General features: G+C 40.8%; 1 protein-coding gene across 1 annotated transcript in view; it reads left to right on the plus strand.

Annotated features, from left to right (window-relative positions):
• mgat4a (alpha-1,3-mannosyl-glycoprotein 4-beta-N-acetylglucosaminyltransferase A) overlaps positions 1–14320 on the plus strand; it is a 58402-nt gene extending 44082 nt beyond the window's left edge. The window contains exons 9-15 of the mRNA NM_001127006.1: positions 541–671; positions 886–993; positions 4769–4962; positions 5753–5831; positions 8916–8967; positions 9294–9406; positions 13957–14320. Coding sequence (NP_001120478.1) covers positions 541–671; positions 886–993; positions 4769–4962; positions 5753–5831; positions 8916–8967; positions 9294–9406; positions 13957–13977 — 698 coding nt within the window. The 3' untranslated portion in view covers positions 13978–14320. The remainder of the gene's footprint in view (positions 1–540; positions 672–885; positions 994–4768; positions 4963–5752; positions 5832–8915; positions 8968–9293; positions 9407–13956) is intronic.
• The last annotated feature ends 6369 nt before the right edge of the window (positions 14321–20689 follow it).

Below are 20689 nucleotides of genomic sequence, written 5' to 3' on the forward strand. Positions count from 1 at the left end.
ATAGTGCTTTAAGTTTAAATAGTAGAAGCTGCCTTGTCCATGCAAAGTGTTTGCTTGGGGTTTGGGGAGTGCTGAGGGAAAGTGGGTTATAGTAAAGATGAGAAACAGAGCAGATTGCCAATACAGTAATTCTTGAGAGCTAACTTGGTGGCAGCTCTTGGCAGGAAAGTACCCAAAGGCCATTTTGTTTTTAAGGAGAGGCACTCCTGCCCACTTTCAGAGATCAGTGAATTAAGTCGTCTGGTGTCTCTACAAGGAAGGCTGGAACATTGCAAACTGTCCACAAGTACTAGTTTTTTTAGCTTTAATTCTTCAGCCAAATGTGGCCAAAGTTGGTGTATCAGGCCCACAAGCCAAAATCACATGTAGATTAGTAAATGATAAATTGTCAGTTGCCAGTGGAATTTTAGTCCAGCAGTCCAAAATTTTTTAGGCTTTGTGTCTACTCTATAATTGGTGAATATTCTGACTTGTAATCCTCCAGGTGTATTTGGTCCAGCTTCCCAGATGGAAAACTTTTTGTGTGTTTTTGTCTTTTAGGTAAAATGTTCCGAGCTAAAGATCTGCCCTTTTTAACAGAGTTCTTCCTAATGTTCTACAAAGATAAACCTATAGACTGGCTCCTTGATCATTTTTTGTGGGTCAAAGTATGCAATCCTGAAAAAGATGCTGTAAGTATATTCACCATCCACTAATGGCACAAAAGTTGACACTGACAAGCACATGGGCTCTGGGAGATTGGTGGACACTCTGGATATTTACTGCAATGTACTAAAGCCAATGTGATATTAACTGTGTAACTGTGTAATTTTTGATATCAGTTGGTAATACATTTTTATCACTTGCCTTTCAATTTATCTTATGCATTTTTAAATTATATTGCAGAAACACTGTGATCGCCAAAAGTCAAACCTACGCATTCGATATCGTCCATCCCTGTTTCAGCACATAGGTACTCACTCTTCTCTCTCAGGAAAAATTCAGAACCTAAAGGTGAGATGCTGTTCTGTTTACATTAGATAACAGTTTGATGGGACCAGTAATGTATTTTTCCTTGAATTAGGAATTAAAGTGATACTGACTCTAAAAAAGGACTCTTCAAAATATGAATGTACGTAAAAAGTTCCCTATAGTCCATGTTGACCATTTTTTGCTGCTAGGGCTGATTTTGTAAGTAATTGTTACTTAAAGTTCCTAAACCTGACTGTTTTGCCAACCTGACTGTCCCTTCTCAGCCTGTCAGTTATAGCTTCTAATGCCAACGGACTCCTGCTGCATAAATATGGCAGCCCCCTCAAAGAGGAACATGGGGATTTGATGTGTAACGTAAAAGCATTGAGCAAATACTTTTATGGCAAAATTATAAAGAGCATGCCAGGACAATGTTATAATAGATGTAAACACTCTGCACATACAGATAAAATCATACAAAAACTTAGCCAGTGCATGGTGGATAAGTAGGTGAGGACGTGAAGCGCCACAACTTATCTTCACTTCCTGTTGTTTCCATTATTTCTGTTTGTATCAGAGTGGCCCATGTTCAGGGATTGGGAAAGGTATAAATTGAATCTGCCAATGCATCATGATGACCAGTGCAGATGAGAAAAGTAAAGAGAAGCCACAGCTTCTTCACTACCTGCTTTTCAGATTGTTCGTGTTCGTACCAGATTGGCCCATGTATGGTCGCCTTTAGTCTAGCTAGGTCTATAAACTCGCTTGTATCAAGTGTCAGTTACTGGTATGCCTAACTTTAACATGAAATACAGTATTAGTGCTAGTTTGAGGATCCCTTCCCTTATTATGGTAGCTCCATCTAAAGATAACTATTAAATTATCAGAGCAACTAAAATAAAAAAAACAAACTAAAACTACAGATAAAAATAAATCACAAACTCATAAATAAGTATGAGATTTATATTAATTTTGAACAAGTTTTCATCAACTTTTTGTGCTTGCATAGGAAAGAATATTTACTATAGCATCCTGGAGAGACACAAGCTTGCCATACAGTCAATCATTGACTGCCAACTTGGTCAGAATATATCAGCCGTTTATTGACCAGAAAGCCTAAGTAATGGCCTGTCTGAATATTGACAGGCAAAGGATAAGCAAAATAAGAGCATATTATTTTTTACACTAGATCTCTGAATCCTGGCACTAAAATGGTGGTGGTTTTATCACGCATATGTCAAATTATGTGGTGGTCAATAATTATAATAAGTTACTTCACGATGCGATTGTCAAATACAATGCAATGCCAAAGTCTGTTAACAAATATTAATATTTCTGTCTTAATTCAAATATTATCCTAAATAGAGCTTACTGAACCACACAAGGTTCTAGTACATTAATCAGGGATATACTGAGCTCTATCCACAGAGAAAAGTATAAGAATTCAGTTCCCATTCGTCAGAATTCATCCCTAGTTATCAGGTATCAGCCAGCCAAAAATGTCATACAATCCTCTCTCATTGTTTCTGCCTCACCCACTAATGTGATTATTGGCCTTCGGTATTTTAACAGTCACAATAATTGACATTTTAGAGATGTGAAGTGTTCTTAGCCAAGGATTAGAGCCACACCTGGATCTGTTTTTAACTACAACTCAGTGTCTTGCATTGCAAAGCAAAGTCTAGGTCTAAACTGACTTTTTAGACATACAAATATTCAGGGCCGCCATCAGGGGGGCACAGGGGGGACAATCGTCCCGGGCCCGGACGTTTTTGGCTTTAAAGGGGGCCCGGCCGCGCTAAAGTTTTCTGAGCTCGGGCCCCCTTTAATCAAGCCCGGGCCCTCGCTTCCTCCGGCGGCGTCCTCCGCTTTGTGCCGCTACTTCTCCGCTTTTATAAGGTTGCGCCCGTGCGTGCTGACGTCACACGCACAGGGCGCAACCATATAAAAGCGCAGAAGTAGCGGGGAGCCGCGGCACACAGCGGAGGACACCGCGGAAGCAGGCAGCAGGCAGCAGGCAGCAGGCAGCAGGCAGCAGGCAGCAGGCAGCAGGCAGCAGACTTGTGGGTGACTGTCCATAAAACACCATACCTCTTGTGCTGACACAAGTCCAGATACGTTTGGCCATATTATCTGTCAGGATAGTTTTGGCCTTCTATAAAAGAGCCAGTGATGATACAGTCTATAGACTTTTGCCTGATCTCTCCTGGTCAGTGGAACATGAATGCTTTGTGGGGGGGCCCTGGGGGAAGCTGGAGAATGCTTTGGGGGGGGGCCCTGTTGGAAGCTGGAAAATGCTTTGGGGGGGGCCCTGTTGGAAGCTGGAAAATGCTTTGGGGGGGGCCCTGGGGGAAGCTGGAGAATGCTTTGGGGGGGGGCCCTGGGGGAAGCTGGAGAATGCTTTGGGGGCGGCCCTGGGGGAAGCTGGAGAATGCTTTGGGGGGGGCCCTGGGGGAAGCTGGAGAATGTTTTGGGGGGGCCCTGGGGGAAGCTGGAAAATGCTTTGGGGGGGGGCCCTGGGGGAAGCTGGAGAATGCTTTGGGGGGGGCCCTGTTGGAAGCTGGAAAATGCTTTGGGGGGGGCCCTGGGGGAAGCTGGAGGATGTTTTGGTGGGGGGCCTGGGGGAAGCTGGAGGATGTTTTGGGGGGGGGGGCCCTGGGGGAAGCTGGAGGATGCTTTGGGGGGGCCTGGGGGAAGCTGGAGGATGCTTTGGGGGGGGCCTGTTTAGGGGGGGCCTGGCTACCTGAGTTTTAGGGGGCCCTGGGCTGGCTAGCAATGATTTAGGGGGTACCTGCCCTGGCACCAATGCAAAACGTAACTCCTGGACACCAATGTTTTAGGGGGCCCTGGCTACCAAAGTTTTATGTCCTTTGTATTGATGGGAGGGGTCACTGGGGGAGGGGCCATTGGGGGTGTGGGAGGAGGGGGGGCCCAGAAAACTTTATTGTGAGGGGCCCTGTGATTTCTGATGGCGGCCCTGCAAATATTACACTGGTAACTACTACCCAAAGATACTGTATGGTTGACAGCGTATTTGGGAAATTGTCAGCAGCCAACTGCTGTTTTGTCTAAGTTGTGGAGTTGGATTTATGACCCAAACATTGGTTAGAACCAATAATGTGCATTGTTTTTATTACTGTTTTCTATTGTAGGAAGACATTTCACAATATTAGAAGTATTAAAAGTATTTTAGTCTCACTAAACAGCAGTAGGATCCAATTTGCAGGTCCCAACCCACATGTAAAAAAATCGCTGCCATAGCCATTTTGGAGATAATGCAAGACACTACATCTACCATTAAGGGTGAAGACACACTGAACTACTAGTAGTAGCTAGTTGCCATGGCTACAAAAATAGACATGCTGATCGTCTCTTGATAATTGTGATTTAGCAGAGGCAATTCTCAGTATTGTCTATGGCAGGTTATTTTCTGGTGAGAAGTAACCAGGGTCGGACCGGGGTGGGTGCAGGGCCCACCGGGGCTGCCGCTGCAGGGGCCCCCGTGCCACTGCACTTCCCTCATCCGACGCCCTCCCCTGAGCATGTGTAAGTTAAACTTACTTTCAGTGAATCAGGGAATGGAGCCCAGTGGCCCGGGGTAGCGCCGGCAGATTATCGGGTCTGGGCTGGCAGGGCCCACCGGGTTTTTTTCTGGTGCATTGCCAGCCCAATCCAACCCTGCAAGTTGCTGCATGTGTCTTCGCCCTAAGTGGTTCAGTGTTTATTCACAAATAAATGAAAAACTATAAACTTGGAAGAAGAGGAAGTGAATATTTGTAGGCTGTGCACTGATAAGGAAATACATCTTTCTTCACAGGATAAAGATTTTGATAAAAAACTGCTTTACAAAGCTCATGCAAACCCACCAGCAAAAGTGAGCACAAGCCTCAAGATTTACCAGCAGTACAACCTTGAGAAAGCCTACGTGGGCCAGGAATGCTTCTGGGCCTTCTCCCCTGTTGCTGGCGATTTTATTTTGTTTGAATTTACAGAACCTTCCGAAGTAAAAGGGTGAGTGTAATTCCTCATAAACATCAGTGTGCTATTGTAGATGTTTACTGTTGGAAAATTCTTCTGCTTAGATGTACCAGTAATAATCCATGTTATGCAGTAATGTGTTCCTTAATGCACCATATGTGGTCCATGGTCCTGTAGTGATTTTAAAATGCTTTGTATGTAATGTCTTACTTTAATATATATACTGTGGAGAGTGCGTCAGGGGTCACCTCTAGAGCATTTGCTTGCAAATTAATGGCCGTAGCAATATAAGTGTCTTAGCTGTACAATAGCAATAGGTCTTTTTATGTTTTATGTTGAGCCAAACCAGCTGCTACAAGGAACAAACTTGTAACAAACTGAAAGCTCTGCTAGCCAGAATCAGCAGCCACAACCTGCAAATGGTAACCAAAAGTGCCCACTGCAGCTGTAATATATCTTTCTGTGCACAAAATGCATTTCTTTATTGAATAAATGGAGAGGGGCTGTGTAAAGTCAAGGTAGTGTGTCAGGGCAGCCAGTCACAGTGCAGCTTATTCACTGCTGCTAAGACAGCTTTTTTTGAATAGCTGCAGGGACAAATACCAGCTGGTTTAGGCACAGTGCTGCACTATGCTACTCACTGGCTCCTCTTGTGTGAATTTGATTACCACAAACTTCCCTGTCTAAATAGGGACTCTTCCTGTTTCTCTTGGAGCAGTGGAGATCCCTGAGAGCAGCACTGTATAAAGCTGTTGAGTTACTCTGTATAATGCTCTGTGCTATAGTTCTGAGACATTTATTTAACTTTTACATGTTTTGGCAGGTACTTGTTTAAAAGTGGGAACATAGAACACCCTGGTGATAAATTGTTCAACACCACAGTTGAAGTTTTACCTGCAAAGGTTTGTAACTCTGTCTTCGTATATTGGTCATTCTTCTATAGGATCATCAGCTATGGGTACCTAACAAAAATGATATACTGTTTTACCTGTGTCAGACTAATGTGTCGATAGATTTATGAAATAAATCCATAACACATTTTAATGGAAATACTAACTAGTAAAGGGGCTGTTCTTTAATTTAATATTTACTATAGTGTAAGTAGTAATATTTCAAGACAATTACTTTTGTGCCACCACTCTCCAGTTTGGAATTTCTAATTTCTTATTTTTTTTAGCTGTGTGTAGGCGCCATCTCAGTGCATTCTGACCGAGCTTTCAGAAGGAGCCAGCGCTACACATTAGAAATGTTTTCTGATAACCTATTGTTTCCCCTTCTCCCATGTAACTGGAGGTTTTCCAAGCCAGACTTGGATTTTTTATTATTAAGTGCTATTCCAAAATCTACCACTTATAGCATGGTGTCAGGTAGCTACTTGCACTTGTAAAAAAAAATGATTTCAACGCAGAATTCTGATGGAGAAGCTCTATTAATTGATGTTTTTTCATGGCAGTGTTCCTTTAACTTGAAGGAGAGGCTAAATCACTGGGGGGTGCCAAATGCCAGTGACTATAATCGCTCCTGTTAGGAGAAAACTGCACCAGCCAGGGGATAATACATGCGAGTAATCCTCTTCATTCCTTTTCCTTTTGATGAGATCCCGGGGCCGGCGCAAGCACAGTTGAGTGAAAAGCCAGCTTTTTGATAAAGTTCAGCTTTTCACTACACTACGCATGCATGAAGGAGGAAGAGGATCGCCTGGTTGCATACACCCTGGAGGTGCAGTTTTCTCCTAACAGGAGCACTGTCTGGGGGTTTCAAGTAAGTGATTACAATCACTGGGGGGTGCCTAACATTTTGACACCCCCAGTGATTGTAACTTTCCTTCTCCTTTAAAGATGAACCACCCCTTGAATGACATTAGCACGAAAGCAATATTTAGGTTTGTAAACAAGTAGGCTATCACCTCTCGGACCATGGAAATCTAATGGAAACAAACTTGTGCTAGGATTTTAGCATAGTGACATAGACATAGAGCAACTTGCAAAAGATGCTTCCACTTGGAAAAAATTCAACATTTATAATGTATTTACACGGCTTATTTGTCTTAAAATTAGGTTTGACTTTTGTGCTTTGTGCTTGTGTAGCTCTCCCTCTCTCTCTCTCTCTTTTTTTTTTCTATAATTTTTTTATTGTTTTGTAGCAAGAAAATAAACATTTTACATTACACGAATCAAGTTGCATTGTTATTTTTGTTACAGTCAGATATTGTTGTCTTAGTAATACAAGTTATCCTGATATAGCAATACAGTTGTCATCATATCTATCATATCAGTAATATAGTGTGCCAGTTCCAAAGGTAACAATAGTATGTGTATTTTCTTGATAATGATACATGATAAAGTAATAATTCAAAAGTGAAAGTGAATAACAGCGGAGAAGTCTATTCTTAAACATGGTTTAATTTGAGAACTTTTTACTACTGCTTATTAAATAGATAATAGCTGCGTGGGAAGGGTCTCTCCAAACTTATAGTCTATCCATAGTTTATAGCTTAGAAGTGGAGGTAAGATATCCAAGTTTCGGGAAGCCATCTGTCGGGTTGAAGAGAGAGTTCCACCAATTTCCAGGCCTAGGTGATCGCAGTCCAAGTCTAGTAAACCTTTAATAACTTGTGCTGTCTGTTATTAAGGACTTTGAGGAACATTGTAGATGTAATAGTCTCATTATTAAGGTGATTTTCTAGATCTCCCATATTGTGGGCGAGTTGTGGGAGCACTCTGGCGAACCATGGTTCAAATGGAATCAGCCAAGATCTTCCGTTCCGTTTTAGGTGGTAGGTACATTCCGCCGTTGGGGACCCTGGACTCTTTCCAGATAGGGCTAATTCGACGCGGTTTAGGTGGCTGGGGTGGCCCATAGGAGCCTTCGTTGGATCGCGCCGAAAGGCCCAGCTTAGATAAAAGGTCCGTACCATCCTGTAGTGTTGAGATTTGGTGTGGTTGACGGTTATACAGGACGGCTAATTTCACCGGGAATAACCGGTGGTATCTGATCTTGTGTTTTAGTGATTGGTGCTAAGGCCCTGTGCTTTTGGAGTGTGATTGGGGCCAGATCAGTATATATCTGAAATTGGGTACCTTGATAATCCAGATGATCCTTCTGCCTTGCGGCCTGCAGTATGGCCACTTGTGTCTGGTGAAAGTGTAAGCGAATTATATCTCTTGGTGGGTCACCTTCTCGTATGGATCGTAGGGCCCAATGTATCCAGTCACATTCCAAGTGCTCCACTGGTAAATACGGGAGTAGGGAAGTAAAGATGGATTCCACTGCTTCCGGTAGGTCGGTGACTGATTCAGGGAACCCTTGAATATGTAAATTATTGTGGCGGAATCTGTTGTCTGCATCCTTTATTTTGTCCCATACTTCCCGTAGTTGCATTTGTAAGTCTAAAATATCGTTTTCATGAGCATTCAAAAGGGTAGTAATATCATCTACCTTGTGTTCAATAGCATCTGTATGTTGCCCGAGTTCTTGGAGCTGTTTTGCGATATCTGCTGTAATAGTTGCAGCAATGGAAGACGACTCTTGTTGCAGCATGGTTTTAAACTTTTCAAGTAGCGCGGCGTCTTCTACCGGGGCCTGTGGCTCTATGGTGGATATAAGTTGTTGCGAATCTGTTTCGAGCCATGAGTCAGCTTGAGAGGCCATAGATGGAGAATCAGAGGCTTGTGGCCTAGTTAGGAATGACGCAACGCTCCGCGTGTTTTGTGGCGGGGTAGAAGTCTGCCCTTTTTTCTCCCTTTTCCATTTTTTATACCCGATCAAGCTTCTGCGTGGTGATATATTAGGGTTTTACCTCCTCCACGGTAAGAGCACAATCAAGATGCGGCCATCTTGGATCGCGGCTCACTAACGCCCCCCCCCTCTCTCTTTTTTTTAATTAATACTTAAACTTATGTAAACATTATATATTAATACATCTTCAAAACCATTTTCTCTTGACCATTTCAAATACTGACCAATTATTCTGTTTTGCTTGACAGAACATTAGCAAAGCTGATTTTCCAAAAAGTGAAGATGGCTATTTACAGTTAGGTAAGGTGTTTATTTTTCTCTGCAGTATGGTGAAATTCATTCTGAAGGTCTGCTTGTTTTCCTGGTCAGTTTAATGCCACAAACCACTTCAGGATAGATACCTCAGATACAATGAGTTCAAGATGCAGTTTGACCCAAAAGTAACATTTTCAGAGAATAATATGGTCTTGATATAATCTAGTGTATTCATTTACTTTGCTATCATTTTTGCTATTTTACAGTGCCTTATCCTTTTAACATTTCCACCAATCATTTTATTGCAATGTGTTTGTAATTGTCTGCATATTTACTATAAATAATTAATAATTTTCATTTATTCTTCTCAGGCAATTTTGTCAGTGGAGTAGCCGAGGGAGTTATAAGCCCTTCATTAGGAAAAATCAAAGCAATTCGTTTAAAGATTCTCTCGGAATCTCCTGTTTGGGCTTTGCTCAGTGAGGTATGCCATTGTCTATAATTTCATACACGGTTCAAATGCTAGAACTTGATTTCATTTATTTAAAAGAATCCTAATCCAAAGCAAATTAAAGTAAATGTCTGAGCCCTTTTTAATTTGGCATCCTTTCTGAAAGGGATACTGTCATGATTTTTATGGTATACTTTTTATTTCTAAATGACACTGTTTACATAGCAAATAATTCACTCTACCATTGAAAATATTCTTGAACCAACAAATGTATTTTTTTTTTAGTTGTAATGTTAGTGTGTAGGCAGCCATCTCAGTGCATTGTGCCTGAGTCTGAGCTTTCATAAGGAGCCAGTGCTACGCATTAGAACTGCTTTCAGGTAACTTATTGTTTCTCCTAGTCCCATGTAACTGGAGGAGTCCCAAGCCGGACTTCTTCTCCTTGGCATTGCTCTCCCAGCTGCCAAGGAGTTCAATGAAAATGCAGACAGCTTCTCCAGTGAGACTGCACTGCATATGGGCTCGCTGTCCCCTGGTATATAAGAACTGGCGAAACAGAGCAACTTTCCTACAGCACTGTTATATGAGCCCCTTTGGATCTAGAACTAGGTCTTGTTTGGTGGGCTTTGACTTATAACTGCCCATATAAGTCAGAGTATTATCTGTGGACTAAGTCTTAACCTTAAAGGAGTTGTTTTCTTTAAAATTAACTATAGTATGTTGTAGATAGTATTATTAATTATTTATTAATTAATTTGTAAATAACCAATGTACAGTTTCACTTTATAGGAGAATTACACCATTTGTTTCTACTATTATAGTTTTATTGCTATTACACTTTATCTAGAGCAGACAGACTACTTATTCATACTGTGTTTGTTTCTTTTCTAATTGCTTTGGAGTAAATTGTGCCTTGTGTGCTTTGCTTCCTTTCCATATGCACATCTATACTGGACCAGCTCTCAGAAGATACAGGGATCGCTTGTATATTTAAAATATAGATGGTCATATTACATTAAAGCGGGCATACACATAGAAATAGCGATCTTTCCTGATCGTTTCCCACCCTCCATTGACGTTCAGGGCTGAATCGTCAGATATGGAGGTAGAAACAGTAGAAATCCTACCTCCACCTGCTGATTCAGTCTTAAATGTAGATTTTGCTCAGGCGCCTTCAACGGCGCCCAATAAAAATCTTTTAACCTGCCTGACCGTTATCCGCAGCCTTTGTGATACTGGTCGTCTCGTCAAGCCACCATACACGCACCGAATATCTTTGTATGATAATATCGGCGTGTATGGCCAGCTTTAGAAAGTGGGATTGCTTTTGGGCTATGGTATGATCGTATAGATCATTTGGCATTTATAGATTTTAAGTAATTTATGTTTGGCGAGCTGTATAAACTATTAAGAAACTATAACTAAAAAGAACATTCATATTTATAATAAACTATTATGAACATATGCCTTACTCCCTTGTTAGTGCTCTGTGCTGCACCCAAAATTTTGTGTGCAGCACACAGCAGTAACATGGAAGTAAGGCATTTATAGATCTAGTATGAAATACTAACATCTTCCAAATGTACCCTGCCTCTGAATCAAAGAAAATTCCACACTAGTAGGGCATCGCACTTCTTCCAACAAACAATAGATGGTTGTTCCTAAACATGTTCTGGGGAGAAGTATAGATAGAAATACAAAGAAAGAACTTGATACTATATATGGAATAATATAATTCACACGTCTCGGATGTGCCTTTTGCCATTTGTTTAATGTATTGAAAAGTAAATTTGAGCTAACGTATGGTAAAACAATCAAGGATTTATTCTGTGATGTTAACAATACACAATTTTCCTGTAACTTAAGAACTGCAGGAAACAATGCTGAAAGCCATCTCTCTTCTAACCCATTTTGTCCCTATTGTGAGAGAAAGCTAGCCATTCCTGGTATAACTGTATGTTTTCCCATAGATCTCAGGGGGATCAGGTGAAAGTGTAGTTCAATTGCTCCCATGTGTCTTAAAATGATAGGACAGAGTTTCTCTGGGCAAAAGCATCCACTATAGTCCTGTAATTATTTAGCCACACAGTAGCTCATCACTGGGTTATAGATTTATGTTCACTAGAGTGCTTTTCAGGCTGAAAAACACCAGTAATGATTTTTTCAAGTTGTTGCTATTATTCATTGATTCATATCATTGATACTGTTATGCTGTTTAGCCAGGAATCTAGTGGGCCAAAAGCACTGTTAAAAAGTAAAATGATTGCAAGTGGGAATCCCATATACATTTTCAGGCATTTCACATTCATGTTAAGGGCAGGCTGCAAATTTGTTCACTTTCCAGATGGATAGAAAGCACTCTATGTGCCATCAGCCTTGCAGCATTAATGTAAGTAACAATGTGGTTCTATTCTGGTATGCTTGTCTCTTGAGATTTCCCTCTTATTTATCCAAGAAGAAATATACTAACATGTTACAAGTTGTGAAACAAGTGTTTTTTATATAAACTAGTTGCATCAAATTACACCAAAATGTAGAATCCCCTCTTGTAGATCATAAGTTTAGAAGCAAACACGGAAGAAGGTATTTCCCCATGATTACAGCTGATCTCCATATGTAAAGTGCTTTACATCAGGAGATCCCCATTCTGCTAGATTTAATAATATTTTTGGGTGCCTTATTGACCAGAGGAGAGGCAAAGGACAAAATGCTACATGTCATTGCCTTAGGGCAGGGGTAGGGAACCTATGGCTCGGGAGCCAGATGTGGCTCTTTTGATGGCTGCATCTGGCTCTCTGCCAAATCTTAAATAAAAAAAATAACAGGAGGTGTGGCCTGCGTATGGCGGATAGAAGACGTGTTCTAAGCCTTAGAACACGTCTTCTATCCGCAAAGCGCAGGCCACGCCCTCCTCTGCATCACATCGCATCCGGCATCCTTGGGACCCACCCTACCTTGCCCCACAGCACCCGTGGCCAAACATATTGTATGGCTCTCACGGAATTACATTTTAAAATATGTGGTGTTTATGGCTCTCTCAGCCAAAAAGGTTCCCGACCCCTGATTTAGGGCAAACTTAGCGCATGGTCTGCTTCTCTTCGCCTGCATTTTGTAGGCAAGTGGAGAGAAGCGGATCCGCTCGTATACGCAGCTCCTTGTAGTTGCATTGTGACAGGCTCCGCATTAGCCTGCTTGCAGCTACACAAAGTGGAGATTGGCCTGAAAAATGCAAAAGCAGTCATTTTTGTGTTATTTTCTCTTTCTAGCTGCACTCAGGTCACTGCAACTACACAGAGCTGCAGATAAGAGCAGATCTGCCCCTTTCCACACACATGAAGAGATGCAGGCCGCGCTGAGTTTGCCCTTAATACTCCACATTGCAGGGCTACTAAATCACTTTAGTCAGACTGCTTACTGCACAACATATCTGAAATAACCCTTGCAGCTTTCAAGCTTCTGGGTCTTTTTGGTGTTTAATTTTTTTGCTGTAAGTTTGCCAAATCCTTCCTTTCAAGTTAGACAACAAATCTTTATATTGTATTAAAAATTAATCTGCACATACTATGGTTGAACATTTGGATTTTATAAAGGCTAACCAGATAAGATAAACCAGATAACCTCTATAAACAAGGCCCTATGTAAAAAAAATCCTCTTTGTAGGGCAGCACTGTTTTATGTGCACCATATAGCAGCAGTTTTGGGGTTTGAGGGTGAAAGGAATAATATGGAACTCTAGGTTAGGTAGCATGCAGCTAAAGGTTGCAAAGTCATCTAGAAGTGTACACAAAAAGTGCAACTGATTAATTAAAAGCAGGCTAAAACGACTTTACCAATAAAAAAACAAAACAACAGTGAGGATTACATACAGTATGTTACAAGGTATTGCCAATAGCAGTGACTGATTTAGTAATGGTAGCAGTAAAAGAGACTAAATTGCACATGAGGCAGATTGTCAGCCTGTGCATCTGGGTGAATTCAATGTTTTTCTAAGCATAGGGGTAGATTGTCAGCTTGTGCTTATCTGCAGGCTGACAATCTGCCCTGTGTACCTTTGCCCTTAAGTTTGCCCAGAAACATTAACTCATAGCAATCAATAAGATGTTTGCTTTAAAACAGGTGACCAGTAAATGCTACCTGCTGATTGATTGCTATGGGTTACTGCTCCTGGGCAAACATTGTGCTTTTTTTTTTAATGTATATACATATTTTTTACTTTTGCACTGGTGTCAATTCAAGTAAAGTGTTCATTACAAGAATGGCCACCTGTGGGATAAACTGGAAAGCTGATTGTAAGCAAGGTCTGAACCTCACTGTCAGTGCCCAATGAAAGTAAATCCCACCAGCAATGTTCCAACGTCTAGTGTGAAGCCTTCCAAGAAGAGCAGAGGGACCAACCTCATATTAACACCTTGGTTTAGGAATAAGAAATTGGACAGGCAGGTACCCACATACTTTTGGCCATTCAGTGTACCAATCTTTGAATGGAATAAGATGTTGCTCGTTTCTGCTGACCACAGTATAGTCAAATAATTTGGGTTTTTTTTAGCCCCAAAATCTTAAATGATGTTTTGATCTTTTTGCAGATCTTCATCAAGATGAACTAAAGGAAGCTATTACTACTGAAACAAATTCTTCACACACCGGTGCTGTGCAAAATAATTTATGGACCACACAGAACTCTTCCACCAAGAAAATAATGAAGGAAAGGCTACAAAGCTTCTATTTTTTACGCTTAAAAAACGTTATTTATAAATGACTAAATGAAGATAATTTTTCTTTAAGGATGAATTTTTATACAGTTTTTGTTGGACTTTATTGAAATATTTTTCAAAACAGGCTCACAGGACTTTACAACATGACCAAAGATCAGACAAGTCTGATAGAATTGTACAATTTATGTTTGCTTTTTTTTTGTAACTGAGAAATACAACTTTCTGGGGAATTTTATTTTTTATTTTTTTTTTTGTCTGGAGTGGTTGTCATAGTGTCATTTTCATGTATTCTATTTAAGATTTGATGGACATAATAAGAATTGGGATTTCCATCTTGTGGCTCACTGGGAACTGTGGTTCAGCAGCAGCTGACAAGTCACGGGAGGAGTATCCCTGTTCTACTGATGTTTACTTTTGAAATGGCTTGGACCTTAGTGGCATTTATTTTCATCAATCACAATTGTCTGTTTCATCTTGATCAGAGACACATTTGGCAGTTGTTCAGTCTCTGCCCGTAACATGTATAATGCCTATCCAAGTTGGGGGCCAGTTAAGGCCACTAGTTAGAATCTGAGGGCCATAGGCATTGGGGCTCCTACATAAGGAACATTCATACAACTTGTTTTCTCCTAACACTCAATCTGTAGCACACACTGAAACACTGCGGATATAAATATGAAAGGCAGCCTTTACACACACAGATGGGATTAGAGTGTTACAGGGTATATTTAGCACAGATGCTGGATACAGGCACTTTATTATTGTTCTGTTTTACGTGAGCCATTACTTTTTTATATCAACAATGCGAACTTCTATTTGTAGAGTTTCCTTCTATTGGCCATTCTATTGCCCAATCTAGACCCAATACTATTTGATTAAGTATTGCTCAGTCTCTCCTGTCCACCGTCCTGTGCAATGTGGAGACAATGCAGTATATCCCAAAAACCTTTGCAAGGCCAGCTCCTGGGAATGCCCCCCTGGATATTTATGTGCAATTCCTTTCTCAGCTGTGCTGAATCTTGTATAGTCTATATTAGGTTTATACTGGCATACAGAGATTTCTGCCGTGTATTACTGTCCCACAGCTAAACACTTGTGCATCTGGCACAAAACATTTCCTAACATGTATCTGTGTATTCAGGTTACCATGTTGTACATTTTTAGTTTTTACTAGTTGATTTTTAACCCTTAAACTGTGAGATTGTGATCCCTGTGATAAAGAAAGAGGTTGTTTTCTTTTTAGGAACAGAGCCATTTTTAGCACGGTACATTTTTATTCTTAGAATCTATGTCCCTGTTCCAAAGCTGCATGTATTTACTCTAACTTAATCCCTTGAACTGTGCCTTATCTTATCATTATGCCCCCCTATGTATGCTGTTGCACTTCATCTCCCATTAAAGGAAAAGTAACACTAAACATTTTTAAGTAAAAAATCTATTCTACCCTGCTCCAATAATTGCCCTATCCTGCAAACCACTTAGTATTTTGAATGCTTTTTAGAAAATACCTGCTAAAACTTGGCTTCCGGTCATTTGAAATAAGGCGATACGGCGAAGGAAGGAGCAGCATCCACTATGTGACGATCAATTGATCGAGAATAGCCTGACTCCTTCCTATACAGAATGAAGGCTAGGCTCAATCAGTTGATCGTCACATAGTGGATGCTGCTCCTTCCTTCGCCATATCGCCTTATTTCAAATGACCGGAAGCCAAGTTTTAGCAGGTATTTTCTAAAAAGCATTCAAAATACTAAGTGGTTTGCAGGATAGGGCAATTATTGGAACAGGGTACACTATTTTTAGTGTTACTTTTCCTTTAATACCCAAAGGAAAGCTTCTGGGAGGGCTGGGAGATAAAGCATTTCTGAGTTACACTATTAGCAACCATAGCAATTTACATACTGCATGTTAACACAGAGTATCAAATAAGCTGGCAGCACCAAACAGGATCTGCAGCAGTTTCAGCATGTAAATTGATGATAGGGCAGGAACCCTAAGTGGGTCCTGTATATGCAAACTCTCATGTCATGGTATTAGAAGTTGACTGTGTATAGGCACAGTCACACTGTAATGAAATCTTATCAGACACTAATAACTGCCAATATTTAAAGCAAAAACACTGTTTATGTCCAGATTTATTTCCAATATCACTTTAATTTCATTGTGTCTCGGAAAGCCACATTACCCAATATTCTGATTTGTATGTGGAGTCCACAAACGGAAGTGATTAAGATGGTGGCCACTTATTGCACTTTATAATTGCTAGTTCATTGTTCCAGTTTCTATGATAAAGAATGCCTTAAATGTTCTAAATGCTATAATCCTTCATGTTGCTGGAAGTTTGCTGATTACCGAGGCGGCCATTTGCATCCTGGAAATAAAGGAATAAAAATGGGACTGTATTAATTCTTTAAACTCTTCGTCTCAACGTCTGCAGTTGGATTGTACTGCGTTATGTATTTTATTCAGAAATGTAAGCTGTTTCTTTTAGAAATGTCAAAGTTCTTTTTTTGCATATATTTAAATAAAACACTTGCAACTATAAGGCATTTGTCATTTTTATAATAAATTAATTAGCAAACAAGCTACATTTGTCCAAAACAGTAATTTGTAATGACCAGATATTTGCTTTTGTGATACTATCTGCACTGTAAAAGCTCATTTGTGTAATGGATATGTACCTGGCTCTATGCTGCAATAGTATCTTCCAGCCTGTGCCCAGGGTGAGATATGTACCTGGCTCTATGCTGCAATAGTATCTTCCAGCCTGTGCCCAGGGTGAGATATGTACCTGGCTCTATGCTGCAATAGTATCTTCCAGCCTGTGCCCAGGGTGAGATATGTACCTTTGCTCAGTGCTGCAATGGTTTCTTACAGCCTGTGCAGATGTTGAGATATGTACCTGGCTCTGTGCTGCAATGGTATCTTATGGCCTGTGCCCAGGTTGAAATATGTACCTGGCTCTGTGCTGTAATGGTATTTTTTGGGGGGAGCTGGAGGACGTAGGGAGGAGCGGGAGGAAGCAATGGGGGAACAGGAAGCAGCAGGGAGTGGGCCATAGAATGAGGACCCTGGGGGAGGACCAGCATATTATAGGGGGCCCTGGGCTGGCACCAATGCAAAACATAACCCCTGGCTACCAATGTCTGTGTGTCCTTTGCACTGATGGGAGGGGTCACTGGGGGAGGGTCCATTGGGGGGCAGGGCATGGGAGGAGGGGGGGGGGCAGAAAATTATGTTGTGAGGGGTCCCATGATTTCTGATGGCCGCCCTGGAGTTATTGGACCAGGTTTTTCATAACACCAGTCTTTCTGGATGGCTTAAAGGGGAAGTATACCCCCTTTTCAATACTAGTTCACTGAATAGTGTTTATGCATGCTTTTTGTTATTTCTTGCACGAAACAGAGTAAAATCTGAAAAGTCAAATTCCACTTCCTGTTTGTACAAACACAATCAAAACAAATAAGCAGTCCACTGAGAAATCCTCTGCATAAACAAATCCCTTTCTTCCCCTAGCTGCAGCGTGTTAAGCTTTGGGACAGGGAAAAGCTCACAGAGGGCTTCTTACTGGACTGCTGTGAAATGTTTTGAGTGTGCTCCTATGAACAGGAAGTAGAATACTTTCAGAATTTTCTCTGTAGAAGCATGATCTCTAATGAGCCCAATACATGGAATTCTTACTCATAACAGCAGTCTTTAAACACAAGCCAACTTACTGATCCTGATACATCACACTAGTATAGCAGGAGAGGATGGCCTCTCAATTAAGCTAATAAACTGAGTTTGCTATTAAAGCCATTCACCACAGCTGAGGAAACCTTGGAAAGATTTTTTTTTTTTCCATCCTCTGGATCAACTAGCGGTTAGGCAGGTTATATATATGCATTATGGTTGAACGTGATGTACGTACGTCTTTTTTCAACCTACCTTACTATGTTACTATGAATACTATCACATCTGCTTAATTCTCTCTGAACTTTCTGGAAACCCTAGAGATCATTGCAACCGAAACAAATACACATACAAGTCCAAGGAAAGCTGACAGCATCCACATGACATGCCGATGGTTGTGATATTTCTGAGCATAACTTGTTTGCTTTGATATTTGAGGGACAGGCCAAGATGTCCTTATGGGTCCTGCTCCATCTGTGACTGATCAGCAAAACTGGTCTATCTTCCACTCATCCTGTGAATGCTGCTGAGCCACACAAAACCTATTTTGCATTTTCCAACTAATCTAAATGGTGAAAAATTCTGATGCTAGAATATTTTAGGAATTGAGAACTAAATGTATGATATACGAAGGCTTGACAGTGTTTTTTTAATTATAGACATATTTTGCAGTCTTAAGTTTTAATGTTGTCTACTGCTGCCACCCTGAGTCTGCATGTGGCACTGCACCTGTGTCTGGCATCAGTGACAATCTGAGCTAAGTCTTTAGTTGCAATCTGAGCTAAGCCTTCTGTATTACTGATTTATGGATCCTTAGACACTTGTTCCTCTATATAGTGAGGAAAAGAAGAATCGTTAAAATACATCTTGACCTCAGAAACAACAAAACTTTTTTTTAATAATACTACATTTAAATATTATATGGGAGTTTTAGCTGTTGTGTTTGATATTTGTCTTTCCAGCATTTGTAATATTTATACATACTAAATGAAGTTACTTTCCTTGCTGACTTGTAAGAGGTAATTTACAAACACAAGTGCTGGTGCAATGAATATATCAATGCAATTCATTAAGGTACTCCTGCACTTCCATATGGCTGCCAATGCACAATTTGGTTCACAGTCGCCATTAGAGTTATGGGGGGGCATTATGGGTAAAAAGTGGAGATTTGTGTCCAAGACTGCACTTTGCTATTGCACTTGTAGTAATAAAGAACCCCTTTTGATTTCTTCTGTTCAATTTTCCATACTTATGTATGTCACACAGGCTGACTCTCCATCCCTTAACATAGCTCTATATTCCGTGCTAAGACAGTATCCATTCCTGTAAAATGACTTTCTGCCTCTGTGTACATTTATTTTGTCCAATCCCTGGGCAGATATCTGTCAGACAGTGAATATAGGCAACCACTGGCTAATGTCCAAATGTTCCATTGCATATACATTTGTGATGTGTTCTCCATGTTTCTATATGCAGCGAAGCTTGGTGCACAAATGCTGGAGGGATCGGCACCCTTCTAAACAGTCTGAACAAAAAATAAGCACCGGCGCTCAAAAGCAAATACAAGCAGGGCAAGCCCTTCCAAGTTTATTGCAATTGTGCTATATGCAGGGGCATGGGAAAGCTCTTTACAGGGGGAAGTGATACAACACTATTCTAACATAGGGGCTGTTGGCTTTTTGGCTTTGCAACATTAGTTGAGCCTATTTCTGTGCTCTCCTTGGGAGGATTTGCAGCAGGCATCAGCACCATACTGCAATAGTTCCTGATTTCCAGAGAGACAATGATATTAATATGTGTGGCATTATCCCACACAGTATCCAGAGCACAAATGCACACAGATAATGCCAACATTGTGTGTTATGTATTCAGCCTCTTTTATTCCTGATGAAGGGAGGTACAGGTTCTCATGAAATATTGAAATCTATCTCAATATATAAGGAACATGTGATGTGATTCCAGGGTTAGGCTGTGCTAAGTTGCATTCCTTTATTTAGAAAATAAATAAATAAAAAAATGCAAACTTTTTATCCATGAAGGATAATCTTTATCTTCACAAACTAATGTCTTCCCATCTCTTGTTAAGCTTGATGTGGAATGCCAGTGCCAAGTCAAAAGGTACAGGTGCCCAAGTTAAGTCCCTGCCCAAAATTACCCCCTCCAGAACCACAGACTCCCCCCCCCCCCCCACTCAGCAATGCACAACTAACTTCCATGCCATTCACCTGCTCACTGTGCTTATGGCACACACAATGGCTGGAACTAGAGATAAGCAGATAGTAGATGTATGTGGCTAGTGCCCCCGCTCTGTTGTGCTCTAAGTACATGCCTCTTCTGTCTACCCCTAGTTCCAGCCCTGTGGAGAACCTCTACACCTTCATACAACATAATGATTGAGTGGAGACTGTTCATTTTGGGTTGAAATGTGATCAGCATATACTGCAATGCCTGCAGTTAGTCTTATATAATAACAATTTCCTGTTCCAGGACAACTGTTTTCGCAGGTTAGGGGTATAGTTATGGGGTCTAATGTGGACCTTTCCCAAGCGAATACATTTGAATAAAATATTTATGGTAATAAGTTATTTAGAAAATATTTCTTAGACTGGTTCTGGTTCATTGACATTGTGTTTCCAGTATGGCAGCTTCTGTATAATTCAGGATATATAGGGACTAAATATAGGGGCTATCCACCTTCTCCTTTAGAAACACAGAGATATGTGAGATGGAAATGAAAACATAAGTTGGCGAAAGCCAAAATGAGTCTTTGTGATCAAATATATAAATATAATAATACATCTAGTGGTGACATGTTGGAGGCTGAAGCTTGTCCATATATATAATCTTTCAAAAATCCCCCGGTAATGTATAAAAAATCCAGAACCCTTGGCTCTATGCACCCTAGAAAATGTTGCACGTGCTTATGTCTTTC

This window comes from Xenopus tropicalis, chromosome 1 (genome assembly GCF_000004195.4).
Source record: "Xenopus tropicalis strain Nigerian chromosome 1, UCB_Xtro_10.0, whole genome shotgun sequence".
In the NCBI taxonomy this organism is placed as follows: Eukaryota; Metazoa; Chordata; class Amphibia; order Anura; family Pipidae; genus Xenopus; species Xenopus tropicalis.